The sequence below is a fragment of the Eschrichtius robustus genome, chromosome 10 (genome assembly GCF_028021215.1).
Source record: "Eschrichtius robustus isolate mEscRob2 chromosome 10, mEscRob2.pri, whole genome shotgun sequence".
Lineage (NCBI taxonomy): Eukaryota > Metazoa > Chordata > Mammalia > Artiodactyla > Eschrichtiidae > Eschrichtius > Eschrichtius robustus.
Genome location: NC_090833.1, coordinates 103,393,199 through 103,413,729, shown reverse-complemented (window position 1 = coordinate 103,413,729; position 20,531 = coordinate 103,393,199). Strand labels below are relative to the sequence as shown.

Genomic DNA, 20,531 nt, shown 5'->3' with positions numbered 1-20,531 from the left:
GGAAGGTTAGGCCTTGCTCTGGCCTACCCACGGCCCCCCACCTTCTATTACCCACCAGTATGCCCACTGCCTTCCCAGGCAGAATCACGCCGGGCACTGGTACGGAGATGAAGAGCCTAGGCCAGCCCCCTTGGAAGCACACAACTTTGCTTGGCCCCGGTACCAGCCCTGCTCGATTTGCGCTCACTCTGGCCTCCTCATCCATCTTGCCTGCTTCTGAGGGATGCCCCCATTGCCTCCAAGTTCCCAGGTGCAGGTGGCCCTTCACTCCCAGCCCTCCCTTCTCCCTCCTCCCCACAGCCCAGCTGTCCCTTGGACCTTTCTGGTGGCTCCTCTCTCTCCCTACCTCTTCGGTCCCTCCCGGTCCTGGTCCCCCTTCCCTACCTCTGGCCTCCAGGTGCACTAGCCCCACTGCTGCATTTTTCGCTGCCACTCTGGGCGGCAGCAGCGTGGTTAGCCTCTTGTTTCAACACAGCCCTGGCCCAGGCTGAGTTGGGGCGTCTTGGCTGGCACTGCCCCACCCTTTAAGGGGTTGAAGAGGTGAGCGCTCCGGCTCTCGCTCCCTTGTCCCCCGCCCAGCATCAGGGACTGGGATGCCCTGTAGCTGGGTAGGCGCAGAAGGCCCGGCAGGAGGATGAGGCCCGCTGCTTCGGAAATCCCGGGGGCCAGAGCTGGGTTACTAGGCAGAAGGTCCTGAGCCCGGGGCGGAATGAGGTAGCTTTCTCTACCAGGGTGGCTGGATTGCAGGGGAGGGAAGGTTGGGCGGAAGGAGAAGGGGCATTGGTGAGGTGCAGACTGAGAAGAGGAACTAGGTCAGAGATGCAGGTGGGTGGGTGAGAGGGGAGGGGGCATCTGCCGCGGAGCTTCCTCCTGGCTCCAGAAGCATCTCCACACTTCCCTGCCTCTGCCCCTCTCCCCACATCCTGGGAGAATTCTCCCCGGTATTCCCCCCTCCCCCATGCCCCCGCCCCAGGCGTTGCCACAAGGGTGGGGGTGGGGTGGGGGGAGGCCAGCCTCGGCTGTCTGAAGGATGGAGGGGCTGGGGAAGTAGGGCTAGGTGCCCAGACGGCCGCGTGTGTGGGAGGGGATGTCCTCAGATGCCCTCCACCCGGCAGTCCCCGCTCTGACGTGTGGGTGCCCCCCCTCTCCCTGCCCGGATTAGTGGCAGCTTGGCCTGACTCTCCGGGGCTCCTTTCCCCGCCCCCGCCTGCTGCCTTCCCCTGGGCAGGGGGCTGCTCCGCCCGAAGGGCACTTGTGCTTGCCCAGGTAAGGGGCTCTGGGGACAGCGTGAGGGCAGCTGGCTCATGAGTGCTGCTGCGCGTGTCAGTGGGAATGTGTGTATCAGTGTGTGTGTGTCAGTGCTCTTGAGGGGTCGTTGCGGGGCCGGAGCAGACCCACGCGTGTCTGAGGGTGCTGGTCAGCTCGCCTCTGTCCACGGATCCGGCATTGTGTCCACACATTGCGTGGCTTTCCTTCTGTTTGTGTCTTTGTGTGGCTCCTCAGATCTGCTCTGTCCTCAGGCACGGAACAGCCAGCTACAAGGGCTCTGTGGGCCTGTGGCATGGGCTGTGGAGCAGGATGGGGAGCTGGGCGAGGGTGGAAAGGGGTTCCTTCCCCCGCCACCCCAATGCCCCCCACCACCCCCTGGGCATTTTAGGAGCCTGTCCTGAGAGTCCTGGTCTAGTTCAGAGGCAGTGATCTGACAAAGCAGACTTGGCAAAGGGGGTGGGGGGAGGTGTCTGTCCCACTCCCCTGGGGCAGTCCCCATCCCCTCGGGGCCTGGACAGCCCAGGCTCCCACCCTGCCCTGCCCAGCCTCTTCTAGGCCTCAAGCCGCAGGAATCTCCCCCTGGAATCTCCCACAAGTTTTGGCTGCCAGAGGACACAGATGGGGGACTACAGGCACACCCCAGCCCTCCATCCACATCCTGGAGCCAGCCTGGGAGCCGGAGGCTGGGGCTTGGGGCTTGGGGCTTGGGGACTGCAGTCTGGGTTAGATCCTCCAGGATCACTTCCCCTGGCACACTCAGGTCCAGGCCACCCCTCAGGGGAGCTATGGGAGGAAGGGAGTGTTAATAACTCAGTCATGTAAACAACCCCTACCAGCCTGCCCTGCCACAGAACCGGCCTCTGGGGGAAGGCGAAGGGGCCAGGAGAATCTATGCCAACATGACCTAAGTCTTGCCTGGTGCCGACCCCTTCAGGCCTCCTCTCCTCAGGACCCCTCCTCTTCTCCTCAACTGGTGAAAGGATCCCGGCCTCCCCTCCGGTCTCTTGGGAGGAAGGCTCCCTCCAGGCCCTCATGGCTTCCTGCTCCAGGGATGGTAGTGTGACCTGGGACAAGGCTAGAGGCATCCAAGAACTCATCCCTTCGATGGAATGGGGGTGGGTGGGGTGGTGCTCTCTCTGTCCCAGGCTGGGTGAAGGCAGGCCAAGGATGGCTTCCACAGGGAGGCAGGGGAGTCGCGGGGTGGGACGTGGGTGCCTGAGGGGAAGGGAAGCGCCCGTTGGGCGTGTGGGTTTCTGTGTGTGTCTGAATCTGTCTGTGTGTGTTTGAATCTGTTTGTGTCTGTGCTCTGGAACCACCCTCGCAGAAGGGCCAGGATGCTTCCTCGGGTGGAGGGTGCCCTGCTTTCCCATTTCCTCTCCTCCTCTCTGCTCCCTCCCAGGAGCCACTCCCATGGGCTCCTCTCCAGGGCTGGGCCTGGAAACACTAGGAGCACAGGATGGGGCAGACCCCCAGAACACGGGGCCAGAGCAGGTGGTGGAGCGCATCTGGTCCCACTTCCTCTCTGGACAATTGGTGAAACTGGGGCCCTTAGACCAGGAACAGACTAGAGCCTAGACCCTTCTAGAACTGCTAAGGCAGGACACTGTGCCCTGGGAGGGGGCTTGTGTCTGGAACGGTGAAGAGCAGCTTGGCCAGATGAGGACCGGGCAGGGCAGACCTGGGCCAGCGTGTGTGCCCACGTGCCAGAGCTGGAGAGGATCAGGAGCCAGTGGTCCAGCCAGCACGGGGAGGCTGGCGTGGGTCAGAGCGCCCATCACTGACCCGTGAGAACTCGACTGCCCCTGCCAGCTCTGGCACTGACCCCTCCCAGCCGCCCTGCCCTGGCACCCCTGGGGGCACCCCACCCCATCGTGGCCTGGTCCGGCCCCTCCCGCCCTTTGCTCCAGTTCCCGGGCTTGCCACCTATGGTGGGGGTGCTGCCCGCCTGCCAGGCTCCGGGGCCGGGCCCACGGGAGGGTGGGGCGGCTGGGAAGCTGGCACGCTGCCCCGGGGGAGCCTCTCTCGGCAGGCGCCCGGGTGCGGCGGGGGGGAGGGGGGAACAAAGGGCTCATTCTCCCCGTGCGCAGCCGGTGGCATCGCCGGGGCGTTGGCGGAAGCCCCCGGGGCCCGGGAGGGGGCAGGCCGAGGCGGGGCCGCCGAATCTCGGGCTCCTGTTTCCCCGCAGGGTGCTGGAGGAGGAGACCGGCGAAGCAGCTTCCCCACTCTCAGTTGCGCGTCTGGCGATGGCGAGCAGAGGTCCCGCTGCGCTCTCCGCCGGGCACTCCCTCCATTAGCCGCGCGGCGCCGTGCTGCGCCGTAGGTGGTGCCTCTCTCCCGGGTCACGGGATCGGCCCCCCTTCCAGGCACGACCCCCTCCCCCGGCCCCTCGGCCTTTCCCCCCACTCCGCCATCTCCGACCCGGGGCGCGCGTTCCCCCCGGCCCGGCTCCCTCTCTCTCCCTCCGGGGGCACCCGCTCCCTAGCCCCGGCCCGGCCCTCCCCGCAGCGCAGCACGGAGTCTCGGCGTCCCATGGCGCAACCCACGGCCTCGGCCCAGAAGCTGGTGCGGCCGATCCGCGCCGTGTGCCGCATCCTGCAGATCCCGGAGCCCGACCCCTCCAACCTGCGGCCCTAGAGCGCCCCCGCCGCCCCGGGGGAAAGAGAGCGCCAGCGCGCTGAGCAGAGAGCGGGAGAACGAACGAGTCCTCGCCCGCCGGCCGGGAGGCCCCGGAGCCAGCCCATGGGGCGAGGGCGCCCGGCGTCGGCCACAAAGACCGCCGCCGCCCGCGCCGCGCCCGGCGCGTGAAGCCCAGGTAAGGGCCGAGAGGGGCGCCAGGCGCGCGCCTTCTGGGGACGCCCATAGGATGGTATTTCTAAGCCGAGCCCGCGCCGCACGCAGGGAATGAGCTCCCCTTGCTCCTCTGGGCTTGGCCACACCTCTGAAAGTTAGGATGTCCGACGGGGCTGGATCGCGTCGGAGCGGTGGCCCCAGAAAACCCAAGCGCCCTGTGTCACGGCTCCCTGGGCTCCCTCCCCTCCTTCCTGGGGCTTCCCCCAGTGGGCCGACGTGGCCGTGCTGGGAGAGCGCTGCGGCTCTGGTGCCACCTGTCATCCTGGTCCTTTGCACGCACGTTCAATTTTCCCTCCTTTGCCTCTCTGTGGGCCCCAGCCCGCTTTCCCCGCCTCCTTCCCTCCCCTCGGCCAGGCTGCAGTTACCAGCGTCCACCGGCCGCCCTAGCACTGCCGGCTGGACTGGGGCATCTTGACCCATCCCGGCTGAGGCCTCTAACTCCCCTCCCCTGTGCCGGCCCACTCCTTCCCTTGGAGGCAGCGGTGGAGATCCCAGCCCCCAGCAGTTGTCCTGGGCTCTGCCTCAGGAGCCAAGAAACTGTACAGCACCTGGAAGAGGCAGACTCGGGGCTGCCCAGGTGTAGGGAGAGATTCCAGCCAGCAGCCCTGCTCTCCCCCGTGACTCCAGCCTGCCCTGTCTGCACTTCCCACCCAAACAAGCCTAGGTGGGGCTGAGGGCTGGGGGTGGGGAAGCAGCACCCCCAGAACCACAGACTGCAGCGCAGGGAAGAGGCTTCTGAGCCTGCCCATTTCCCAGCCCTATTTTACACAAGGGCACCAGAGGAGTGACGTGACTTGCCCAAGGTCACACAGCAGGTGACTGAATCAGGGGCAGGATCCAACTTTCTTGTCTCCCAGTGCAGTGCCTTCCATGGAGCACATCTTTTGGGTTCTTGCCCTCTGTCCTTCCCCATGGCTCATGACCAGTTCCAGGCTCGGCGAGGCCGGGACATGTCATCCTAGAATCAGCAGTCTCTGCTGAGGGGCCCTGGCCCAGGTGGGCTGTCAAGTTCCAGGCATTCAGGGGAAGGGATGACGTCCCACACTGGAACATCGCACTCAGGCGGGTCCTTCGAGTCTCATGTGGCAGGCAACGTGGAGCCCAGCTGTAGGTTGGCACTTGTCTCACTGGTTTGGGGTGCCTTGGTGCTGCCAGGGCGGTGCCCACTCTGTACCAGGCGGTAGGGTGCTTGAGGCAGGTGCCTAAGCAGCTCATGCCTTGGTGGTTATGCTCCAGGGACCCCCTCTGGGAGAGCCCCATGAGGGCAGGAGAGCGATGGAGAGTACGCCCAGCTTCCTGAAGGACAGCCCAGCCTGGGAGAAGACAGCCCCTGAGAATGGCATCGTGGGACCAGAGCTGGATACCCCACCACAAGATGGCCTGAGCCCTGCAGCACTGTGCCTGGGAGAGCCTGTTCCTTTCTGGAGGGGTGTCCTGAGCACCCCAGGCTCCTGGCTCCCCCCTGGCTTCCCCCAGAGCCCCAAGGACACGCTCCCATTGGTGGAGGGCAAAGGTCCCCGGAATGGGGAGAGGAAGGCTAGCTGGTCGGGCAGCAAGGAGGGCCTGCGCTGGAAGGAGGCGATGCTTAGCCATCCGCTGGCATTCTGTGGGTCAGCGTGCCCGCCTTGCTATGGCCCACTGATTCCTGAGCATAACGGTGGCCCTCCCAAGAGTGACCCTGTGGCCTTCCGACCCTTGCACTGCCCCTTTCTTCTGGAGACCAAGATCCTTGAGCAAGCTCCCTTCTGGGTGCCCAGCTGCCTGCCACCCTACCTAGTGTCCAGCCTGCCCCCAGAGCGTCCATGTGACTGGCCCCTGACCCCACACCCCTGGGGGTACGCCGGAGTCCAGCCCAAAGTGCCCTCTGCCTTCAGCTTAGGCAGCAAGGTGAGTGTTGGAGCAGAGAGGGTACCTGGGGCTCATGCAGCGGGGCTCAGTGGCCCCTGAGCAACGCTGCCGGGGCCAAACCACTCTGCCCTTCCATTCTGATGAAAAGATAAGGTGGTACCCAGGCAGAGGAGGAGCCTGTCAGCTCAGGCATAGTCGACCCCAAGCAATTCCTCTTCTGAGCAAACCCATTTCATTAGGCCTCACCTGCCTTTGGGCCATTTCAGGAATTGACTCACGCATTGTCCACCCAGAACAAGGCCCTGGGAACTGGGGCCTCAGAATGTGTGGTCTTGTCCTGGGGGGAGGGGTAGACAAGGCCCTGTATCTGGGAGTGGGATGGGCAGGTGGCCCCATGGCCTGTACCTCTGGCACCTCCCCCACAAGTGACCCCCCCCCCCCCCAGGGTCACCTCAGGGATGAGATGTAAAATATTTTAAATCCAGTGTGGTACAGGGCATCACACAATCTGAATAGATCCTGGAGGCCCTTTGACTGTGCCAGGCATTAAGCCTTTAGTTGCTGGGTTATGGGGAGGCCTGAGAAATCCTGGGGAAGGATCTGGGGTAGCCAGGGCTGTGGCGGAGGCAGTTAGGGGACCAGTGCCTATTAACCAGTATGTTCTTCAGTATTTTCACAACCCTTAAAGCCACACAGGCTCACACCTGATGGTTGTCAGTTCTGCCCATCCTTTTAAGCAGTGGGAAGCAAAGTCAGCATGAGCTTAATCCCTTCTCCTCTCTTTAGGGTTTTTACTGCAAGGATCCAAGCATTCTCAGGCTGGCAAAGGAGCCACTGGCAACTGTGGAACGTGGGTTGTTGGGCTTAGTGCCTGGTGGGCATCTCCAGAGAACTGGGGAGGTGGAACGCCCTTCACTCCACCAGAGAGGTGGAGAGACAGGAGTCGGCAGGCATCAGAATCTTTGCCCCCTTGTCCTGGGGCATCCAGATACTGTTCCCCAGACCCTGTGGCCCACTTGTTCCCCAGGCCTGGTTCATACTCTTGGCAATGTCTGGGCTTTACCGGGAGGCGGGAGCCTTGGGTACCAGCTGGGGCCGTCAGCCACATCAAGGTGCCCCTCTCCTGGGCCTCCTACCGCCCAGGTGGACCGTTGCTCATCTCACCCACCAGCTAGAGATGGAGGTCTTGGCCCTTGTGGGAAGTGCCAGGAGGACCTGGAGGGGGGCACCAGTGGGCCGAGTGAATCCAGCGAGGAAGCAAACAAGGCCCCTGGTCCCAGGGCCTGCCCCCCCAGCCATCACACCAAGCTGAAGAAGACATGGCTCACACGACACTCTGAGCAGTTTGGGTGCCCAGACAGCTGCTCTGGGGAGGAGGAAAGCCCAGCAGCCCAGCTGCGGGCCCTCAAGAGGGCAAGCAGCCCCGAGGTCCAGGGAGCAGTGGGCAGCCCAGCCGCCAAGCGCCCGTCCGGCCCTTTCCCGGGCAGTGTGGGGCAGGGGGCCAGAGGTTGGCAGGAGCTGCTGGACTCATCATTTGGGAACAAGGCAGAGGCAAAACAGCGTGATGACCACAGAGGTAAGGGGACAGGGGAGGGCCTGCAGGGGGCCCTACTTGGGAGGGTGCAGCCGGGACTGGGGCTTTGCAGGGAGGTGGGATCAGAAGTCCTTTATGAGTGGATCACACCCAGCTGTCCAATTGCCCACCTGGATGGGATAGCTCTCTGGGAATCCTTAGCATGTACAGGCCAGACCCGTCCAGCACGTGGCTCCTACTTTCGTGTGGCTACTCCCGAGCCATGGTGTTTTGGTGACAGTATAATGACAGGATTCAGAGTGTGGACTCCGGAGTCAGAATACCTGGCTCCTGGCTTTGCTGATTGGTGCTATGTGACCTTGGGCTGGTTACTTCACCTCTCTGGGCATCAGTTTCTCCATCTATAAAATGGGGATAAAGACAGCACCTACCCCGTAAAGAGTGCTGCAAAGATTAAACAATATCATTCACGTAAACGGCACTTAGCAAGCACTCAATGAACAGTCACTTTTGTGATTACTTGTGCCACAAATCTCCCGTCGGGGGGATTACATCTCCTGAAGGACCCCTTGTCCTGCCTCAGGAACAAACAACTACTCTCTGGCCCAGCTGGATCATAGAAACTCAGTTTGGACTCTGCCAGTGCTAGGACTTGGGCACATCTTGGACCCCTCTGTCAAGCTCTGCCCTTCACGGAGGGTTCTGGCACTGCCGGCCCCAGCCTCAGTTCTTCAGGATCACCTCGGTTTCTTGGCCTCCCAGACTGCTGAGCCTGGATCAGGACTCTTTCTCTGGTCTTGCACCCCTGCACCTGGCATGGGTCTGTCTGTGCTCTTCCAGGCCTCTGCCTGGGCTGAGAAGCTGTAGGCCCCTCCGACTTCTAGGGTTACTGCACCTGTGGCCTGTGTTGAAACTCTCCGGCCTTCTCACCTTCCATCGCCCTCCGTCCACGTCGGGATTGTCTCTTCACACTGTCACGCAGCCAACGGTATCACTGAGGCTGAGGCAGAGCTAACCCAAGTCTACACCGACTGGATCCTGCGCCCCAGCTGCCCCAAACGTGGCCCGTCAGTCCATGTTAGGGCTCAGCCTTTTTGAAGTTTCTGGCTGCCTGGTTCCCTCGTTCCGAATCAGGCCTCGTAGGCCCGGGCCCAGGGGCAGCGCTGGCTCTGTGTGGGGACGGTCTGGGTGCTAAGGCAGGGCCTGGGGTTCACAGAAGCCCAGGAAGCCCGGCCTCCTGACCAGCAGCATTGTCCCCTCAGGACCCCGAGACATCAGGGCCAGACTCCAGGACCCGGGGCTTCAGGATACACCTTGCGCAGCTCCCCCGGCAGGCATGACTCAGTGCCAAAGCTGTGCTCAGGCAGCTGGTGCGGCGGGAGGGCCGGCCTGCCACTCCCAGCCAGTGCCCAGGTGAGCCTGTTGCCCCCGGCTGCCCCCAGCATCCTCCCAGTGGGGCTCCCTGCTCACCTTCCTCTGCCCTACCTCCAGATTGCAGCAGCAGGAGGAAGACTCGGCAGCCAGCTCCGAGGGAGGAGGGTCTGGCCCGGAGGAGGCCGGGCTCAGCATGGGCCTCGCCAAGCACCTGCTAAGTGCTCTGGGAGACCGACTGTGCCACGTGCTGCGGAGGGAGCGGGAGGTCTTGGCCTGGGCCCAGCGGGAAGGTGAGCAGGCCCCCACCAGGCATTCAGGACCCCGGGACGGCCCGGTCCTGTGGTCAGTGCTTTCACAAGGAGCATGGGACCTCCCTCCCCCAGCACTGCCTACCAACCAGCTGCCAGCGCGGGAGAGCTCCTGCCCCACTGTGCCCTTATTCCCAGCTCAGGCTCTGTCAACCTGTATTCCAGTTTCTGGCCTGGACGGGAGATGTTGGGTAGGTGTAAAACCTGATCTGGCCCAACCCTCTAAGAGCTTTGGGGAAATGAGACTGAATGCCAAGTGTCTGCAAGAGCACCGGGAGGGAGGCAGGGGTGGGGTGGGAGCTCCCTGCAGCTTTGCAAGGGAAGGAAGGCTTCCGGGGATGGCGGGCTGTTGGGCCCTGGGAAGCTGGTAGGATTGGGGCCGAAGTTAGAGATGGGAGGAGCTTGAGGCAATCAGCTAATCCCTCTGGCTCCAGGAATGACAAGACACCCCTGCTGTCTTGTCACTCCCTGGATGGAACCCCCTGGTGGCTCCCTCTTGTCCCAGAAAGTCCAGCCCCTTCCCCTTTCACAGCCAGCCCCTGTCCACCGTGCCACTCCCTCCGCCCGATTCCTGGCACACGCCCGGCCCTCTTGGCTCACCTGAGCTTGTCCGCCCCCTCAGGCCTCGGTACCCTTTGTTCCCTCTGCCTGGAACGCGCTTCCCTTCCATTCCTACCTGGTGAATGAAAAGTTACTCATCGCTCAGGGCCGTTTGTGCAGCTGTCCCCACCCTCCTCCTTCCATCCCACTCATACTCTAGCACCCACCCCATGATGCCACGAGCATTACCATGTTTATGGGCCCATCTCCCCCCTTGTGGTGGGAGTGCTGGGAGTGCAAGTGCCAGGTCCTGACCAGCTCTGAATCCCCAGCACCCAGCCCTGGATGGGACGAGTGTGTGTCGATGAGTATATGAACGTGTGCTCACTGGCAACCTCCCACCTACCAACAGGGCTTGGTCTGAAACTCTGGGTGAGGGAAGGAGCAGCCTCCCAAGGTTTCCTCTTCTGAGATACAGAGGAATCCCCTGAGGAAACACCACTGTGTTGTGGGCTGGGGGGATGAAGGACTGTTTTGGGAGTCCTGTGGCTCAGGGGGCCCTGGGGCAGGCGCCGGGGAGGTGCAGCCTGCACTGGCCTGGGAGGGTTGGCTGCAGACAGACGGTGCAGCGAGCAGGTTCTTTACAGGGGCTGTCGAGTAATCAAGGGTGACTGTAAGGGGGCCTGTCTCCCTTCTGGGGCAGCCCCTCGGTGGAAACTGCTCCTGTGCGTCCATCCCTTCCTGGAGGCCTCCCACATGAGGTCCTCAAAGGGGCCACTGACTTGAGGCCCCTCTGACCCCGTTCTCTCCTGTGGTCAGCAGGCCAGGGGCCAGCCGGGACAGAGGACAACCCAGGCATTCCACGTTGCTGTAGCCGCTGCCACCACGGACTCTTCAACACCCACTGGCGATGCCCCTGCTGCAGCCACCGGCTGTGTGTGGCCTGTGGTCGCATGGCGGGAGCTTGGAGGACCAGGGAGAAAGAAGGTAGGAAAGGAGCTGGGGGCTTCGGAAGGGATGCCCTAGAGTTCATGGCCAGGGACTTCCCTGGCAGTGCAGTGGTTAAGACTGCACTTCCGGGCTTCCCTGGTGGCGCAGTGGTTGAGAGTCTGCCTGCCAATGCAGGGGACACGGGTTCGAGCCCTGGTCTGGGAAGATCCCACATGCCGCGGAGCAACTGGGCCCGTGAGCCATAATTACTGAGCCTGCGCGTGTGGAGCCTGTGTCCGCAATAAGAGAGGCCGCGATAGTGAGAGGCCCGCGCACCGCGATGAAGAGTGGCCCCCGCTTGCCACAACTAGAGAAAGCCCTCACACAGAAACGAAGACCCAACACAGCCCTAAATAAATAAAAATTAAAAAAAAAAAAAAAAACGCAAACCTTTAAAAAAAAAAAAAAAAAAAAGACTGCACTTCCACTGCAGGGGGCACGGGTTCGATACCTGGTTGGGGAACTAAGATCCGGCATGCCACGTGGCGTGGCAAAAAAAAAAAAAAAAAAAAAAGTTCATGGTCATTTCTTGGCTGTGGCTCCCTGAGAAAGTCTCCCTCTGCAGCCTCAGCTACCACTGCTCAATGCCCTTTAGAGCAGACCTTTTTCTCTCCCCAGATCAGAGGGCCATGCCCATATCCTTAAAAGAAGTCGAGTGCCTACTCTCTATCTCTCACTTTGTTCAGCTTGCACCTTTTTAAACCTTACAACACTGTGAAGTAGGTATTATTGCCTCCATTTTCCAGATGAGAAAAACTCAGAGAGGTTAAGTGACTTGTGCAAGGTCACACGGCTCGTAAGTGTTGGGCCCAGGATTTAAAGGCAGGTCTTCTGATTCCGAGTCCTGCTCTCTTCATGGTTCTCAGCTTTCTCTCCCTTTGCTCAATTCCGCCACCTCAACACTTGAAATTTCCCAGTGTTCCAATAGACATGGCCAAAAAGAGTTCCAGGGTCAGAAACCTTTCGGAACACCATATTCTACATGATTGTCTTGCATCTCGCAACGCACTCAGCATATTAACGGCTCTGCGGTCTGCAAGCAAAGGATCCTATGTCACTAGGGAACTCAGGTTTCCCAGAAAGCCCATGTTTTGTAGATTCTCAAGGTCCCCGATTTAGATATCATGCCCTTGCTCTTCTTCCCTGACTTTAACCTGGGTTTATCTTGATTTCCTGACCTGCAGCTTCTCCTTTCCTACCCCCAACAGGCTCTCAGGAACAGTCCATGGAGAAGTGTACCCAGGAGGCTGGGCACAGTGCCTGTTCCCTGATGCTCACCCAGTTTGTCTCCAGCCAGGGTGAGCCCTCTTGGAGGGGTGGGGTGTACAGAGGGCAGGTCCTGGGGGAGACCAGCTTCCTGTTTGGATGTCCCTCAGCCCGATCCCATGCTCTTCTGGTTGGTGAGGCCAAGCAGCATGGAAGTGGCCCCCTGTCTGCGGTCACTGGCAAATTCCATCTCCCCTCTCCCCCTCACAGCTTTGGCAGAATTGAGCACTGCAATGCACCAGGTCTGGGTCAAGTTTGACATCCGGGGGCACTGCCCCTGCCAAGCTGATGCCTGGGTGTGGACCCCTGGGGATGGGGGCCAGCAGGTAAGAAGCAGGGCACGGGACAGGGCACTGGCTGGTGCACCCCAGGATCAGGCGGTGTGTCTGCAAATTCCTGACTTTGGCAGGGTTTGGTCCTTTTCTTTTGAGGGGAATGAGGAGGGACATGGAAGCTGGTGAAATCAGGCTTCTTCTCTTCTCCTGGGGATGAGGATCCACGGAGTGAGCTCTAGCCTCTGCCCCACCTCCCCCCACCCCGCCCAGCAGAAGTCCTCGCTCTCTGTCTGCCTGGAGGTCCCACCCTCTTTGTGCGCGTTCCAGCATCTTGCTAGAGCTGCTGGAGTCCCGTCTTTCCACTCCCCAGGCGCAGGCTCCTACAGGTGGAGTGTCGGCCCACCTTCTCAGTAGTCCCCGCACCTGACACAGAGCAGGTGCTCAGCGTGCGTTTCACAAAGTTTTTATGAAGTTCATGTTTTTATTATAAAAGTCATTTATTCAAGAAAGGGTTTATCAAATGCCTTTTGTGTGCCAGACACCGTACACATTCCCACTGTGGAAAATTTGGAAAATACAGACAAGAGTAAGGAAGAAAACAGCAGTGGCTTACAATACCACCGTTACCATTTTAACATATTTCTTTCCAGTCATTTGCCTATCTATTTATTCCAGCCTCTTTTGAGTATACTTTAGATCGTGCTGTATGCATAAGTCCATGGGCAACTTTTTTCCACCTAACGTTGTATCGTATGACATTTCGCTCCTTGTAAACACGATTTTAGGACTTAACAAGAGTCCGCTGTTAATACTTGTGGGTTGAATTGGATTGAGATGCATTTGCCATTTTTAAATCTCTGGTTGGATTGGGGGGGGGGTGGCGGCTGGGTTTAACAGAAGGAGCCGACGGAGAAAACTCCCCCAACTCCACAACCTTCCTGCAGCAGGGATACCAACAGGACCAAGGACACTAAGGAGGGTGAGCGGCCCCCTGCGCCTTGCTCAGACTGTGCGGGGGAGGCTGGGCCAGGCTGGAATCCCCAGGAGAGACTGGAATGGCTTTAGCCATCCCCCCAGCCCCCCATCACCATCTCTCTTCTCAAGTCATTCCAAAGAAAATAAATCTAAATAAAATCTAGGACAAGCCTCCTAACCCCTCTCCAGCCAGACCCCTGTTCTGAGCCCCTCCTTTGGAGAGGTCCTAGACACGCTGGCAGGAAAGCTGGTGGGAGGCAAGTGCATCCAGACCAGAGTTGAGATGGGCAGTGCCAGTGAGGACAGAGCAGATTCCGCCGGGAGAGGAGGGAAGGGCACGTGGGCAATGGAGCCTCTAGAGAAAGGTGAAGCCCCTCACCGCCCTCCTTCCTAACAGAGACCCCAGACTCCAGAGTGACCCCGGCAGAGGACCGTGCTGGCCAAGGGCCCCTGCCTTGTCCCTCTCTCTGTGAACTGCTGGCCTCCACTGCTGTCAAGCTCTGCTTGGGGCACGAACGGATACACATGGCCTTCGCCCCTGTCACTCCGGCCCTGCCCAGCGTGAGCGAGGGCACGAAGGGAGGGCTGGGGGCCTGGGGCCGAAACTGGGCTGGCCTTCCCTGCAGGGTCAGGCGGGTACTGGGCTGGCCTTCCCTGCAGGGTCAGGCGGGTACTGGGCTGGCCTTCCCTGCAGGGTCAGGCGGGTCCTGAGCACGCCTGCCTCTCCGCCCCTCCCTCCCCGCAGGACGACCGCATCACTAACATCCTGGACAGCATCATCGCGCAGGTAGTGGAACGGAAGATTCAGGAGAGAGCCCTGGGGCCGGGGCTGCGGGCCGGGCCGGGCCTGCGCAAAGGCCTGGGCCTGCCCCTCTCACCGGTGCGGCCCCGGCTGCCTCCACCCGGGGCTTTGCTGTGGCTGCAGGAGCCCAGGCCTCGGCGAGGCTTCCACCTCTTCCAGGAGCACTGGCGGCAGGGCCAGGTGAGGCTCCCAGCTCTCACAGCCTCGCCTACCCTCAGGGCCTTGATCCCGAGGCCCAGGCAGACCTGGTCCGTCACTCGGAGGGAACAACAGGGCCTGTCCCCACGCCGTTCTGGTGCCCCTACAACATGCCCCGGCCTGGCCATGTTGGGTACCCCATCCATTCTCCCCGTGTCCCCCTTTCTTTCCCCACTACAGCCCGTGTTGGTGTCAGGGATTCAGGGGACATTGCAAGGCCACCTGTGGGGGACAGAAGCTCTAGGGGCGCTTGGAGGCCAGGTGCAGGCACTGACCCCCCTCAGACCTCCCCAGCCCGCAAGCCTGGGCAGCACAACGTTCTGGGAGGGATTCTCCCGGCCTGAGAGTGAGTATCCCTGATGTGGGGTAGAGGAGCTGGGAGCCCCTATGATGCTGGGGGTGCATCGAAGTCCCAGAGTGACCCTGGGGGCAGCTGGAAGCAGAGCCCAGCGCAGAAACTGGACTCTGTTGCTGCCACGGGAGCAGGGCCTCTGGGCCAAGGAGGTTCCTCCCTGGGCCAATGGCCTTTCTGTCTCTTCCCCTAGTTCGCCCAAAGTCAGATGAGGGCTCGGTCTTCCTGCTGCACAGAGCTCTGGGGGACGAGGACACCAGCAGGTGCGTGGTGCCATAGGGCTGTCTGGCCGGGCCTCCCTGCCTCTCCTCCTTGGCCCTGGGACGCTCAGTGCTCTGTGCCTGCCTCGGGAAGTTACTCTAGCTTTGCGGGCTTTGACGGGGTCTCTGGTGCCTGGATTGAGCCTGCTGGGCGTGACACCCCCCCACACACACACAGGGTGGAGAGCCTGGCTGCCAGCCTGCCACTCCCAGAGTACTGTGCCCGCCATGGGAAGCTCAACCTGGCCTCCTACCTCCCTTGGGGCTCTGTCCTGCGTCCACTGGAGCCCCAGCTGTGGGCGGCCTATGGTGAGTGTCCACTCCATTCCTGCCCAGTCCCTACCCCCTTCCTGTCATCTCCAAGAACACATGCGTCAGTGCCGAGGTCCTGGGGCCCATTCCCAAGTGTCTTTTCTCTACCTCCATACAGGTGTGAGCCCACAGTGTGGGCACCTGGGGACCAAGAACCTCTGTGTGGAGGTGACCGACCTGGTCAGTGTCCTGGTACGCGCTGAAGCCCCACTGCCTGCCTGGCACTGGACACAGAAAGGTGCGTCCTTGGCTGGAAGCAAGGGTCGGTGCAAGCTGCAGATGCGAGGTGCTGTCTCTGCTGGCCCTGGGCCCTCCTGAGCCGTCTTTCTCCCCCAGATTTCCTCTCAGCCCTGGACGGGGAGGGGCTCTGGTCTCCGGGCAGCCAGGCCAGCACCGTGTGGCACGTGTTCCGGGCACAGGACGCCCAGCGCATCCGCCGCTTTCTCCAGATGGTGAGGAGGGAGCCGGGAGCTCTCCCCTTCCCCTTCCAGCCCCAGAAGCTCTCCCTCTGTGTGTGTGCCCCGTGTGCTCGCTCCCTTGCCTCAGGTGAGCTGGACTCCACTGGTGCAGAGAAGGCAGACTGGGCCCTCCTGAGAGGTGTGCAGTGGGGTGCACAGAAAGTGGGGGACCTAGTGATGAAATGAAGCAAGGGCTGCCACAGGCTGGGCACTGTGCTCAGGGCCTTGGGTACATTCTCTCTGTTAATTGTCACGACCACCCCGTGCGGTAGGTACTGCTGCTTTCCCATTTTGCAGGTGAGAACACTGAGGCTGAGTGGTAAAGCTGGGACCCGAGCTTGTGGCTGTTCCCAGCCCGGGTCGCTACACTGTGCTCCCCTTGGGGACAGGCAGCCTCCCCGCTGCAGGCTCCAGGCGGGGGCTGGCCGAAGGGCAACAGGAAGCTCACCTGAGAATCCGTACCACTGCTCCCCTCTCGGAAATCTGCACCTTATGAGGAGGTGCCCTTTGAGGTGCTAGCAAGGAAGGGCTAAGGGGGGGCAGCATGGTAGGTGGAGAGAGACACGGGGCCAGGAGAGGGGGCAGGGAAGGAGAAGAGGAGGGGGTGAGCAGGAGGTGGGGGAGGCCAGGTGGTTCCAAAGTCCAGCTGAGCCCTGACTGTCCTGGGGAAAGGACGCCCACCAAGTGTCACCCCTGCTCAGGCACATGCACACACACGGATGTGCAGGTGTCAACGTGGCTGTCCACTGCCACCCTCCTGCCCACAGGAGATGCACACACACGGATGGACTCACGCAGGTGCTGGGACACGCAGAGGGGAGCAGACAGCAGCGCGCCTTCATGCATAGATGGCCTTGTCTGATCTGGGTGTGGCCGGCTGTGGGCAGTCCCGCATAGCCAAACCCGATAATTCACCGGGAAGGTCTGAGGGGCATATTCTCACTGGGTGGCCTGGGAAACACTGCTCTAGTTCCAGGTTGGACTTCCTTGGCACCTGCCTGGGGTTACCCTAGGGTCCAACCTGACTCACCAGCCTCCCCTCTTCCCATGGCCTGGTCTTGGAGGCCTGAGCCCTAAGCCCAGGAGTAATTGCTAAAGTTCTAGCTGAAGGGCTGGATGGAGCTGGTGGGCAGCTGAAGCACGATGCTGGGTTCACCTCTGCAGGTGTTCCTTGGGCCCTGGCCTCCACGAGTTCCCATCTACCCAAGGAGCTCCCCGCTCTGGTTGGGCTGGTGAAGGCCCCCCAAAGCTGTGCCTGCTTCAGAGGCCTCAGCCTGGACAGGCAAGCCGGTCGGTCCATCCACTGGGGAGTCAGAACTTCCGTGTGGCTGTGCCTTTTCAGGATCTGGGATCTTAGAAGAATCTGACGCATGCTTTGGATTGTCTCCCCAGGGACGTACAGCTATCTGCTCACCTACGGCTTAGCACACAGTTCAGGATCTTCACAGGACTCCACAATTAAGAGCTCTTGGTGTAGACAGTTTATAAGTTGAGATTATGCAGGACGTCTTCCTGGGTTTTGGAGAAAGGGGTACCTTTGAAGGAGGGAGCAGAGGGCCCAGGGCCAGGGCCACAGAGGCTATTCAACGCATCTAGCCCCGGGAAAAGCGGGGATTTAGACCCCCAGCCTCAGAGCCCTTAATCCTTTCCTCTCAGCTCCTTCCAGCCAAATCTCTATTCTGCCAACGTGAGCGACCCCAGCCCTTCACCATCCTGCTCCTTTCTCTCCCACCCCTATGTCCTCCCCCTGCCCTTCAAGACTTGACCCCTGCGGCTCTTTCCTTTGCCTCTGGCCTTTGGGCAGCCCATGCCCCATCTTCCTGCAGCCCCGCCCTAGCCTCCCGCCTTGCTCATTCCTCCTTTTCTTTGAGGTGTGCCCGGCCGGGGCGGGAAACTTGGAGCCTGGCACCCCGGGCAGCTGCTACCTGGACGCAGGGCTGCGGCGGCGCCTGCGGGAGGAGTGGGGTGTGAGCTGCTGGACTCTGCTGCAGGCCCCCGGAGAGGCCGTGCTGGTGCCCGCGGGGGCTCCCCACCAGGTGCTTCCCCGGAGCGTGCAGGCGGGGGCTCTGCAGAGAGCTCAGAATATCGGAAGCATTCCCCAGCCTGGTCTACCCTCGTCCCTCTCAGTTCCCCTCTGGAGCTAGGCAGAGCAGGAAGTCACGCCTCCACTGCAGGGAAGAGGAGAAGCCTAGTGGTCTTGAAGTCATCAAGCCAACTGGGCTTTGTGTCCTTGGGTGCCCGCTCCGCTTGTGCCGTCTCTGGCATCCCCTTGGCCTGGTTTTGGCCGCGCCCTTTGGGGGTGGCTGGTGCTGGACCCAGGGCCTCTGCTCTCTGAGAGCTGGGTGGGAGTCATTTGGGGAAGCAGACCTCAGGAACCAGTGGGGCAGGGTGCGTCATCCTGAGTCCCCACTGACCCTCCTGCCCACCCCGTCCCTGGCACAGGTGCAGGGGCTGGTCAGCACAGTGAGTGTCACTCAGCACTTCCTGTCCCCCGAGACCGCTGCCCTCTCTGCTCAGCTCTGCCACCAGGGGCCCAGCCTGCCCCCTGACTGCCGCCTGCTTTATGCCCAGGTGAGTGTGACACTGGCCGGGAGCCTGGGTGTGCTGCCCAATTCCCCCCACAGCACAGCTGCGCCCAGGGAGGGTGTTCGCGGCAGGGAGAGCCCGGGGCGCGACTGTAAACTCCTTGTCCTCTCCTTTTCTCCTAGATGGACTGGGCTGTGTTCCAAGCAGTGAAGTTGGCTGTGGGAACCTTGCAAGAGGCTAAATAGGGGGATCCCAAGTGTCTGGGGTAGGGGTTGGGAGCAGGCAGACCAGTGCTCAGCCCAGGCACAGCTTCAGCAGAGAATGGCACCGGGGAACCTGGGGACTTCTGCTCGATCCCGCAAGCACCACTCTGGGCACAAGCAGGGCACCCCGTTCCCTGCCCCTGACCTGGGCTCTAAGGCCGACAACCACAGTGCCACTGAAGCTCGCACCTGCCCTTTGCAGGCTGGCACTTGCTCCGCCCCAAGCTCCTCTCCATGGTACCAGACTCACACTGGGGGTGACCGTCTCCCTCCAACCCCTGCCTGCCAACCCAGGAGACGAAGAGCCCTTCCTTGGGGGACCTCGGAAATCATTCTGGCTTAAGCAACACCTGCTGCTGCTGCTTCATCTCCTGCTGTCTCACCTGTGCCCGAGCTCTGCTTATACCACCCACATCCTCCTGGGCTCCCGGGCGGCCCTTTGCACTGCAGGCGTGCTGGACAGGGGCCACCGACATCCTGCCCTCTTGCCAGAGAGCTGTGAAGTGTGGGGAGGGGGCAGCATCTGGCCACCACCCAGGCTTGGCTGGAGGGGTTGATATGGGCGAGGCCCCATCCCTGCACCCTCCTCTCGCCTCCTTCCTTCTTGATTTCCATTAAAGGCCGATTGTTTTGTGAATGCTGCAGTGTGGTTGGCCCTGCTCCTGCAGGCCACATGGACTGGGGAGGGAGGGGACACATGGAAATGGCGCAGGGTGGGAGGGGGCTGAGGCTGTGGTGACGGGGACCTCAAACACCCCTGCCTGTTCTTCTTAGGGTGGGGGGCAGGGTCCCTCCCTCCCACAGAGGAGCAGGTGGAGCCTTCCAAGGGGGCTGCCCTTGAGGATACTCCTGACAGCGACAGCGGGCAAGGCAGAGGTCCGGGCCACAGCAGCAAGGCCATCTCCCTGTGTGGCACCAGAGATTCTGGAACCCTCACTCTCCCTACGAACTCCAGGCTACCCCATCTCTCCTGTCTGACCTGACCTGGAGCTCCGGGAGTCTGGCCCGGGAGAGCCCCTGCCCAGTCTTCTGCCCTCGGTGCCCATGGCCAGCCCCATGCCCACTGGCCGGTCGCCTGAGACAGCTGACAGCCCCTCCCTACCCCCACCCCCCCCCACCCTTTGGTGTGGCTCCACCCACTCCCCTGCCCTTGTACATCTCACCACAACATCCTCTGACTCGTGTTACAGTTGTTCCTGCAGTGGTTCAGGGAATGTTTTTTTATGAAGTAAAATTTTTTATTATAAATTTAATATACTTTCAGAACATTTAGAAAATAAGAAAAAGAAACCTGTAGACCCACCTCCACTCACCTCCAATCCAACCACTATCAGTCTTTTGGCGTATTTCCTTTAGTCTTTTCTCCAGGGATCTCTTTTACACATGGTTGAATTGGGGTGCTTTGTGCTGGGTTTCCTTTTTTTTTTAATTTATTTATTATTTTATTTATTTTTGGCTGTGTTGGGTCTTGGTTGCTGCATGCAGGCTTTCTCTAGTTGCACAGAGTGGGGGCTACTCTTCATTGCGGTGCGTGGGCTTCTCATCGCGGTGACTTCTCTTGTTGCGGAGCACGGGCTCTAGAGCGCAGGCTTCAGTAGTTGTGGAGCACGGGCTTAGTTGCTCCGCAGCATGGGGGATCTTCCCAGACCAGGGCTCGAACCCATGTCTCCTGCACTGGCAGGGGGATTCTTAACCACTGCGCCACCAGGGAAGCCAGGCTGGGTTTCCTTCTGGGAAAATGTATTGTGATCATTTCCTGGGTTGCTATCTAACCCTTATTTTATTTTATTTTATTATTATTTTTTAAAATTTATTTATTTATTTTTGGCTGCGTTGGTCTTCGTTGCTGTGCGCGAACTTTCTCTAGTTGTGGCAAGCGGGGCCTACTCTGTTGCGGTGCACGGGCTTCTCATTGCCGTGGCTTCTCTTGTTGCAGAGCACGGGCTCTAGGGCACGTGGGATTCAGTCGTTGTGGCTCGCGGGCTCTAGAGCGCAGGCTCAGTAGTCGTGGCGCACGGGCTTAGTTGCTCCGCGGCATGTGGGATCTTCCCGGACCAGGGCTCGAACCTGTGTCCCCTGCATTGGCAGGCGGATTCTCAACCACTGCGCCACCAGGGAAGCCCCTAACCTT

The 20,531-nt window shown here is 60.9% G+C and overlaps 2 protein-coding genes across 3 annotated transcripts; both read left to right on the top strand.

Annotated features, from left to right (window-relative positions):
* The first annotated feature begins 1,197 nt into the window (after positions 1–1,197).
* HRURF (HR upstream open reading frame) lies at positions 1,198–5,439 on the top strand. Its single transcript, XM_068552232.1, has 3 exons — positions 1,198–1,266; positions 3,455–4,081; positions 5,356–5,439. The coding sequence occupies exon 2, from the start codon at positions 3,799–3,801 to the stop codon at positions 3,901–3,903; it is 105 nt and encodes a 34-aa protein (XP_068408333.1). The 5' UTR covers positions 1,198–1,266; positions 3,455–3,798; the 3' UTR covers positions 3,904–4,081; positions 5,356–5,439.
* Positions 5,155–19,018, top strand: HR (HR lysine demethylase and nuclear receptor corepressor). 2 transcript variants are annotated; one of them, XM_068552227.1, is made up of 19 exons: positions 5,155–5,226; positions 5,356–6,006; positions 6,754–7,543; positions 8,764–8,914; positions 8,993–9,165; positions 10,546–10,710; positions 11,922–12,011; positions 12,190–12,305; positions 13,152–13,233; positions 13,627–13,790; positions 13,975–14,211; positions 14,410–14,575; positions 14,775–14,844; positions 15,020–15,150; positions 15,272–15,391; positions 15,490–15,605; positions 17,483–17,647; positions 18,054–18,182; positions 18,320–19,018. In XM_068552227.1, exons 1-19 carry the CDS (start codon positions 5,200–5,202, stop codon positions 18,380–18,382), a joined length of 3,606 nt encoding a protein of 1,201 aa, XP_068408328.1. In that variant the 5' UTR covers positions 5,155–5,199; the 3' UTR covers positions 18,383–19,018. The 2 variants fall into 2 exon arrangements, with proteins under 2 accessions (XP_068408328.1, XP_068408329.1); XM_068552228.1 differs by lacking the exon at positions 17,483–17,647.
* The last annotated feature ends 1,513 nt before the right edge of the window (positions 19,019–20,531 follow it).